We start from the raw sequence: 9,206 nt of genomic DNA, 5'->3' as shown, positions 1-9,206 counted from the left end.
CCCCTTCCCGCGTTCGCAGCCGCCATAGCAACCGCGGTCTTCGCGCGTCATCACCGCCGCGCCCCAAACAGGGGAAGGACCCCAACGGTCACACTGCGGCTGCCCCGCGCTCCGCCGGAACCCGAACCCGCACCTCAACGACCCCCGGGGGCATCAAAAACTCACAAAAAATACCCAAATCCTCAATCACACAGAGAACAAAAAACAGCGGTGCCCATGGGGCCAAGCAGCGCGAGGTTTAAAGATATAATATTGGAGCGTTTAAGGAGCAGCGGAATCGACCTGGGCCCGGCGATTCAGTTAGTTGGATCCCGCTTCACCTGAAGGAAGACGTTAGAAATATTTATTTGGCTTTAATTGGGGTAATTTATTCATAAATCTAAGGGAGATGTGCGACGGTTTGTAAGGAAGGCCCCTCTATTTGGGGTTGTCCTGCGCGCTGCCTGAAATCCCCGAGGTGGGGTAGGGAGAAGAAGCCTCAAGGTAAATAGAGGAGGAGGAGGAGGAGAAAGAGCGGTTTTCCTGTCTGGTAGAGGGTGTATGGAACCCTGGGAGGCTCTGGGGGCCGGGAGTGGGGGAGAGACTGGACAAGCCAGAGAAAACCAGCGGGGCCCGGAGAGCAAAGAAGGAAGCTGCATTTATATATCAACTTCCACATCCCGGCCGCTGCCTGTCGCGAGCAGGGTCCGCTGTTGTGACGTGGCCAAAACAGCAGCCTCCTCACGGGTGGCGAGATCCCCAACCACGCCCACATTCCCCCCCCCCCACCACCAATCAGTGGTGACCGTGGCGTTGGGCGCCACTTTAATATTGGTCAAGGGCATCTTCTCTTCCAGTGATGGTCACAGGATCCTTTATGCCCCCCTGAGAGGGGGCTCCCTCCGTGCTGCCCCTCCGGACGGGGCGGCGCTCCCTCCGTGGAGGGAGGGCGTGGAGGCGCCACCACCCCGTCTGCATGGGGCAGCACGGAGGGAGTGCTGCACTGCCCTCGGACAGGGAAGCTGGTGAAGGGGGTGTTGGGGTTTCAAACCCGGCTGAAGTGAATCAGAAGAATCTGATCTCTTAATTTGAGAGCCTCAATGTTTAAAGGAACTGTATTTTAGCCATCTGCCCATGCAGCTGTATCTATACATCGTCCCAACATCTCTTGGCTTAGGAATTCCGGCTCGGACCCATTGCTGACTCGGAATTAATTTGCACGCCAGTAGTTTAATTGCCCTTCAGAAGATGAGATTCGCCCTGATTTGTTTTGTGGTTAGAGAGAAGCAGAGCGAGTCTCATTGGGCAGGACTGCCCAGAAACTTAAATCAGGTCAGGTTGATGAGTCGGAAAGATAACCAGATATATCCAACAGTGGGCATCAAGCTTTGATTTTGATTATGAAGCGATATTTTCCAGGGTGCAAGTGGGAGGAGGTGCTGCTTTGAGTCTGCATTGCTGGGAGGAGGCCATGTGTGTATTTGGCCATGATGTTCACTGACCACAATTAGTTGGAAAGGAGTCCACCTATTATAGAACTTGGCTGCCTCCTGTTATCCAATAAAGTGCCCTAAACCCAGGTTTGCTTCTGTCGTCTGACTCTGCACTGTGTTTCCTGCCAGATGACTGTCCACAACCTGTACATCTTCGACAGGAACGGAATCTGCCTTCATTACAGCGAGTGGAACCGCAAGAAACATGCTGGCATCTCGAGGGAGCAAGTGAGTGGCCTCTCACAGATTATCCGCCCATTATCACAATACTGTTTGTGGGATCTTGCTGTGCGCCCCCCAAAAAACTGGCAGCTGCGTTTCCTACACTGCGCTGCAAAAACTACTTCATTCTAGGCTCCACTATTCTGACACGCTCCTGGCTGGCCTCTGTAGATTTGAGGTCGTCCAAAACCCTGCTGCCCGTGTCTTGACTCGCAGGATGTCCCTTTCCCCTATCGCCCCTGTGCTCGCTGCCCTACATCGGCTCCCGTTCAAGAACACCATCTTGAGTTTAAAGTTCTCATTGTTTTCAAATCCCTCCATGGTGTTGCTCCCTCCCTATCTCTGTAATCTCCTGCAGCCCCACAACCCTCCCAAGATCTCTGTACTCTTCAACAGGCCTCTTGAGCGCCCCCGATTTTTAATCGCTCCACCCTTGGTAGCTGTGCCTCCAGCTGCCTAGGCCCTAAGCTCTGGAATACCCCCCCTACACCTCTCTTTCCTCCTCCTCCAAATCTGCCTGTGTGACCAAGCTTCATGTCATATGTCCTAATACCTCCTCATAGAACCATAGAACACTACAGCACAGAAAACAGGCCATTCAGCCCTTCTAGTCTGTGCCGAAATATTATTCCACTAGTCCCAATGACCTGCACCTAGTCCATTACCCTCCAGACCTCTCCCATCCATGTATCTATCAAAGTTTTTAAGAAGATAACAAATATATAGAAAATGTGGCTGAGTGTTGTATTTTGTTTTATAAAATTCCTGTGAAGTGCCTTGGGACATTTTATTAAGTTGAAGGTGCTATATAAATTTAATTTGGTTTTTTTTTGTTGGCTGTAAAGCACTTTGAAATGTCCTGAGGTTGTGAAAGGTGCTTTACAAATGCAAGATCTTTTCTTTCTTTTTCTCTTTGGGTTCTTCCCTGTCCCCTTTACGAGGATTCTGACTCTTGCCTGTTGCTATCCACAGCTGCTTGGCTAGCTTTTATGTTCCTGGGATGTGGGGCAAGGCCACAGTTTTTGCCCCTCTTGGGGTGCGTTGCAAAAGTGGTGGCGGGCCCGTCATCTGGGCTCAGTGCAGTCCTTACCCTGGCGATGTTAGATAGGGGATCTCAGGCCTGGGACAGCTTCTCTCCTTTAATGGAATTCAAAATAATGGGATTAGATAAGGAGAAAATGTTTCCAGTGGCAGGAGGGTCGGTAACCAGAGGAAAACAGATTGAAGAGAATTGACGAGAAAACTGGGGAGGGAGATGAGAATTTTTTTTACGCTGCGGGTTGTAGTGAACTGAAAGCAGTGCCTGAAAGGGCGGTGGAAGCAGATTCAATAGGAACTTTCGAAAGGGAATTGGGTAAATGATTGAAAAGGAAACCCTTTTCCGGGATTGTGGGGGCAGTGGGCCTACAGCGAATAGCTCTTTCAAAGACCCGGCACAGGTGCGATGGACCGAATGGCCTCTGCCTGTGCTGTGTGATCCCTGCGCGATATTTCGTTTTGCTTCACACAGTCACGGTACCGACAGCGTAATGGTGGATGACCTTTTCCAGCAGTGGCACATAAGGTTGGCGCCAGTGTCACTTCTGCCAGGTCTCACCCTGTTAACTGGCACATCTCCGCTCAGCTTCTGCATCCCACCCACCCCCGCACCGCCCCCAGTCATTTTGCCTCCTTGTCGGCCCCATCCACTCCCCCATCCATTCCATTCCTCTCAAACATCATGTTTCCTTCTTTGGGGAGAGTACGAGACTCATGATCACAGGGGAAGCCTGAGGCGGAGACCACAAAGGCATTTTAAGGGAGGCTGGAAGGAGCCAAGATGAAATGAGATAAAGAAAGGCCGGGGAGGAGGTTCATGTGGTGCATAAACACCAGCATGGACCATTTGGGCTGAATGGCCTGTTGCTGTTCTGTACCTTGCAGCATATTATACAATATTTCCAGCAGAGAAACAGACCATTCAGCCCAACTGGTTCATGCCGGCCCTTTATGGTGGTCAACAGGCAATGCGAATTCCATGTCAATCCATCCCCAGTGTTAATTTTAATGAATTATGTTTGTTGCAACAATCAGAAGCTGAATCATCTTCCTGTCCTTTATCTGTGACTCTGTTCCCATTTGATGCCCTGAATCAATTGTTATATTGTTGGAAAAGAGAGACATTTCGCCGAAGTTTTTCACCTTGCACTCATCAGGACAAACACAAGAATACCAAATTTCAAATGACCACAATTTATGCGACAGGAGAAAAGCGTGCTGATTGATTGTCCGAGGCATTGCCGTGGAGAAAACAGCAGGGAACTAACAAAAGGCTCCCCAAGCTCCTGGGTAATTCAAAAAAAGGTGCAAGGCTTGAATATATTCCTTTTGTTTTCAGAGAACAGGTCCCTGCATATGAATGTATGTTGTTTCTAGAAAGCATAAATGAGCCACATTATGAGCGTGACTGATTATCTTAAATTGCTTGTTAGTATAGCTATTAGCGCACTCAGGGTTGTTCAGCAAATGCTGCCCAAACACAGAATCATATCTAACAGTTTGGGCTTGATCTGCCTGTTACGAACAACCGCAGGAACATGCTGTTTGATTCTACCAGCAAATCGCTGGGACGTACGGCCTACATAAGTACCTGGCATTGCATTGGCACTGAAACCTGGGTAGCTCGGGGAGCCTATAGTTCCCCATTGCTTTCTCCATGGCAACACCTCGACCAATCAGTGTCGACATGCCAACCAATCAGCACCTTTTTTCTCCAAATTGTTGTAATGTTTGAAATTTGTCATTCTTGCATTTGTCCTGATGAGCGCAAGACAAAAAACTTCACCAACATGTCTCTCTTTTCAGCAATATTCAAGTTCTGTACTACCAAGTGACTGTTTAGTTACTGTTATTGAGGGCAGGCAGGACACCAGGCCTGGATGACGGGTCCTGCATCACTAGTGTCCATGCCCCATAACTTTAGAGGAATCAGTAAAAATTGGGACTTTGGCAAGTAACTGTGGGAACACCAGTCTTAAAAAGGCTCGTACTGCAAGTCTGATGTTTTCTTGTGGGTGTAAGAAGGCACCTCACAGTTTGGGGAGGGGTGTGTAATAGATAGTCTGAATGACTTGCTATGTCTGTCTCCTCCAGGAATACCAGCTGATGTACGGAATGCTGTTCTCCATCCGATCCTTTGTCAACAAGATGTCTCCTGTTGATTTGTATCCTTTGCTGTCATGTCCTAATGCAAACTTTCCTGCACGTCCCATAGTAGGACTTACTGCAGACGTGAAAGGTTTCCAGTTGTCGCTATCAGAACAGGAACAGCGCAGAGTTAGATACAGAGTAAATCACCCTTTACACTATCCCCATCAGACATTCCCAGGACAGGTACAGCACAGGGTTAGATACAGAGTAAAGCTCCCTCTACACTGTCCCCGTCAAACACTCCCAGGACAGGTACAGCACGGGGTTAGATACAGAGTAAAGCTCCCTCTACACTGTCCCCATCAAACACTCCCAGGACAGGTACAGCACGGGGTTAGATACAGAGTAAATCACCCTTTACACTATCCCCATCAGACACTCCCAGGACAGGTACAGCACGGGGTTAGATACAGAGTAAAGCTCCCTCTACACCGTCCCCATCAAACACTCCCAGGTCAACTAGGGATGGGCAATAAATGCTGGCCCAGCCAGCGAAGCCCACATCCTGCGAATGAATTAAAAAAATAAAAAGGAACAGCATGGGGTTAGAATTAGAGTAAAGCTCCCTCTACACTGTCCCCAGCAAAGAGAGAGATTCCTTATAGATGTCGCTCTCCGTTAACACTATCAGGCCGTGGTGCTGATTTATTTTGTTGCTGGAACAGCCTTGGGGGCACAGGTAAGGCTGCAGTAGTGCAACAGCTACCACTGGTGCCCTGGACTGCAGTGGTTCCAGAAGGCAGCTCACCGCCACCTTCTCGAGGACAATTAGGGGTGGGCAATAAATGCTGACCTAGCCAGCGAAGCCCCTGCAGTGCCCTCTATCTTCCTCCTGTGCATTGGTCTGCTCTTCAGTTCCTCAAGGTGGCTTAAACTCTGAGTGTCAGCCTTGGCCCAATGGATAGCTCTCTCACCTCTGAGTCCAAAAGTCCCAGGTTCAAATCTGACTCCAGAGACTTGAGCCTGTAATCCAGGCTGACGCTCCCAACGCCAGTACTGAAGGAGTACTGCATTGTCAGAGGTTTCAAATTTCCAATGAGACCTTAAACCAAGTCTGCCTCCTCAGGTGGGTGTGAAGATCTGAAAAAGAGCAGGGGGGAGTTCTCCTGTGTCCTGGCCAATATTTATCCCTCAACCAACATCGTAAAAAAAACAGATAGAGAGTAAAACCATCTATACACTGTCCCCATCAAACACTCCCACGGGGTTAGATACAGAGTAAAGCTCCCTCTACACTGTCCCCATCAAACACTCCCAGGACAGGTACAGCACGGGGTTAGATACAGAGTAAAGCTCCCTCTACACTGTCCCCATCAAACACTCCCAGGGCCGGTACAGCACGGGGTTAGATACAGAGTAAAGCTCCCTCTACACTGTCCCCATCAAACACTCCCAGGACAGGTACAGCACGGGGTTAGATACAGAGTAAAGCTCCCTCTACACCGTCCCCATCAAACACTCCCAGGACAGGTACAGCACGGGGTTAGATACAGAGTAAAGCTCCCTCTACACTGTCCCCATCAAACACTCCCAGGACAGGTACAGCACGGGGTTAGATACAGAGTAAAGCTCCCTCTACACTGTCCCCATCAAACACTCCCAGGACAGGTACAGCACGGGGTTAGATACAGAGTAAAGCTCCCTCTACACTGTCCCCATCAAACACTCCCAGGACAGGTACAGCATGGGGTTAGATACAGAGTAAAGGTTGTTATCACATTGCTGCCTGTGAGATCTTACTGTGCACAATTTGTTTCATTTTTTTTTATTCATTCATGGGGTGTAGGCATCGCTGCCTAGGCCAGCATTAATTGCCCTTGTTCAGAGGGCAGTTAAGAGTCAACCACATTGCTGTGGGTCTGGAGTAACATGTAGGCCAGACCGGGTAAAGATGGCAGATTTCCTTCCCTAAAGGACATTAGTGAACCAGATGGGTTTTTACAGCAATTGCTAATGGTTCCCTGGTCATCGTCAGACTTTTAATATCAGATTTTTAATTAATTCAAATTCCACCATCTGCCGGGGTGGGATTCGAACCCGGGTCTCCAGAGCATTACCCTGGGTCTCTGGATTATTAATCTAGCGACAATACAATCGTTTGGCCTCACCACCCCCCCCAAAATTCAACAGCAATGACACTTCAAAAAGCATCACATTGGCTGTGAAGCACTTTGAGGCGTCCTGAGGTTCTGAAAGGCGCTATATAAATGCGAGTTCCTTTCCTTAACCTCTGGGAACAGCCGAGATGGTTTCCTGTCTTTTCAGACGAGCAAATACAAGCTGCATTATTACGAGACGGCAACGGGCATTAAAATCGTCATGAACACAGACCTGGGGGTCGGGAACATCCGAGACGTTCTCAGTCAGATCTACAGCACGGTGGGTCCTTCCGAAATCACCATCTACCAGCCGCCCCTTTGCCTCATCGCCACCCCACACACATCCCACACACACACACACACACACACACACACACCCCCTCACCCCGACTATCTAATAGAACCCACTGTTCCCAAAGGTGTGTTCCACTCATCTACGACTGGTCTCCTTTGCCACAAGTGTCACTCATCCTGAGCTAATATTCACCCTTTAATCAACATCACAAGAACAGATTATCTGGTCATTATCCCGATGCTGTGGGCAAATTGGCTGGTGTATTTTCATCAGTACGACAGTGACTACACTTCAAAAAATACTTCATTGGCTGGAGAGCGCCTTGCGATGTCCGGTGGTCGTGAATAGCACTACATAAATTCAAATCTTCCTTTTTTTTTTGATGAATGCTGTCTGGGCTCGCTATATACGAAGCAGCCACTTGGAGCAGCTGCTGCTAGTTGGAAATGAAGTGTTACCGAGTGCCCTATGAACGAGTGATACTGAGCACCGCAGTGAGAAAGCTCTGTCGGCCCCCTGGCTTTGAAAATTGCAAAAATTGGCATCCATGATCTGAGTGCTTTGTTTCCTGGCTTTCAGTAACTGGGAGGATTGCATACGTAGCCAGGAGTGAGTTACAGACTGGAATCTAATCGAGGGTTTCAGGGGGTTTATAGATAGAATAACAGGTACCCGGGAGTGAGTTACAGACTGGAATCTAATCGATGGGTTCGGGGGGTTTATAGATAGAATAACAGGTACCCGGGAGTGAGTTACAGGCTGGAATTTAATCGAGGGCTTTGGGTCATTAAAAATAACGGATACCCAGGTGTGAGTTACTGACTGGAATCTAATCGAGGGGTTCGGGGGGTTTATATATAAAATAAGAGATACCCAGGAGCGAGTTACAGTTGGAATCTAATCGAGGGGTTCGGGGTGGGGTTTATATATAGAATAAGAGATATCCGGGAGTCAGTTACTGACTGGAATCTAATCGAGGGGTTCAGGGGGGTTTTATATATAGAATAAGAGATACCCGAGAGCGAACTACAGACTGGAATCTAATCGAGGGGTTCAGGTGGTTTATATATAGAGTAACAGATACCTGGAAGCGAGTTACAGACTGGAATCTAATCGAGGGGTTCAGGTGGTTTATATAGAGTGACATATACCTGGGAGCAAGTTACAGACTGGAATCTAATCGAGGGGTTAGGGTGGTTTTATATAGAGTAACAGATACCTGGGAGCGAGTTACAGACTGGAATCTAATCGAGGGGTGCGGAAGTTTATAAGGAGAATAACAGATTTACAGGGGGGCGAGTTACAGACTGGAATCTTTTCGGGGGGGGTTTACATTTAGAAAAAATATCCGTGGGTGAGTTACAGACTGGAATCTAATTTCCTTTTCTATTCTCTTGTAGATCTTTGTCGAGCTGGTGGTGAAGAACCCTCTGTGCAGTATGAACGAGCCCATTCAGAGTGAACTGTTCCGCACCAAACTGGACAGTTTTATCCGTGGCCTGCCGTTCTTCTCCGCACGTGCAGGCTGAACTCGGCCCCTGGTCCGGTTAACGGCGACGCTGGTTTAGAAACGCTGAGGAAACGACCACGAGAAACTGCATCGCCCCGACACCAAGTTCTGAACGGAATCCGTTCCATCATGTCTAGCCAGTGCTGAATTTCACTCCCGTTGCAGATTCAGACTTGTGTTTGTTCCCCACCTCCCCACACCGCCCCCCCACCGCTCCCAGTCCTCGCCTAGCTCATATTCTCAGCCCTCCTTGCTGTGCTCTGGTTTCTATGACTACAGCCTAATGACTGTTGGTGGAGGGAAGCAATTTGTGGTGGTTTTTCAGTTAGAGAACTGTTTCTGGAAGTTTCTCCCTGTTAATTTATAGAATAAATCTGGCCGACGGGGCAGTGTATTCGTCCAACTTGTTGTGTCGTTCT

The 9,206-nt window shown here is 48.8% G+C and overlaps 1 protein-coding gene across 2 annotated transcripts; it reads left to right on the top strand.

Moving 5' to 3' along the window:
* Positions 1-187: 187 nt before the first annotated feature.
* trappc1 (trafficking protein particle complex subunit 1) lies at positions 188-9,190 on the top strand. Of its 2 annotated transcripts, none has more exons than XM_078533780.1 (5): positions 188-362; positions 1,602-1,700; positions 4,827-4,897; positions 7,124-7,262; positions 8,678-9,190. In XM_078533780.1, exons 2-5 carry the CDS (start codon positions 1,602-1,604, stop codon positions 8,804-8,806), a joined length of 438 nt encoding a protein of 145 aa, XP_078389906.1. In that variant the 5' UTR covers positions 188-362; the 3' UTR covers positions 8,807-9,190. The 2 variants fall into 2 exon arrangements, with proteins under 2 accessions (XP_078389906.1, XP_078389905.1); XM_078533779.1 differs by lacking the exon at positions 188-362 and adding an exon at positions 414-483.
* Positions 9,191-9,206: the final 16 nt, after the last annotated feature.

The sequence above is a fragment of the Cetorhinus maximus genome, chromosome 34 (genome assembly GCF_964194155.1).
Source record: "Cetorhinus maximus chromosome 34, sCetMax3.hap1.1, whole genome shotgun sequence".
Taxonomy (NCBI): domain Eukaryota; kingdom Metazoa; phylum Chordata; class Chondrichthyes; order Lamniformes; family Cetorhinidae; genus Cetorhinus; species Cetorhinus maximus.
The sequence above is the reverse complement of the archived record's forward strand: the minus strand, read 5'-3'. Positions and strand labels throughout refer to the sequence as shown.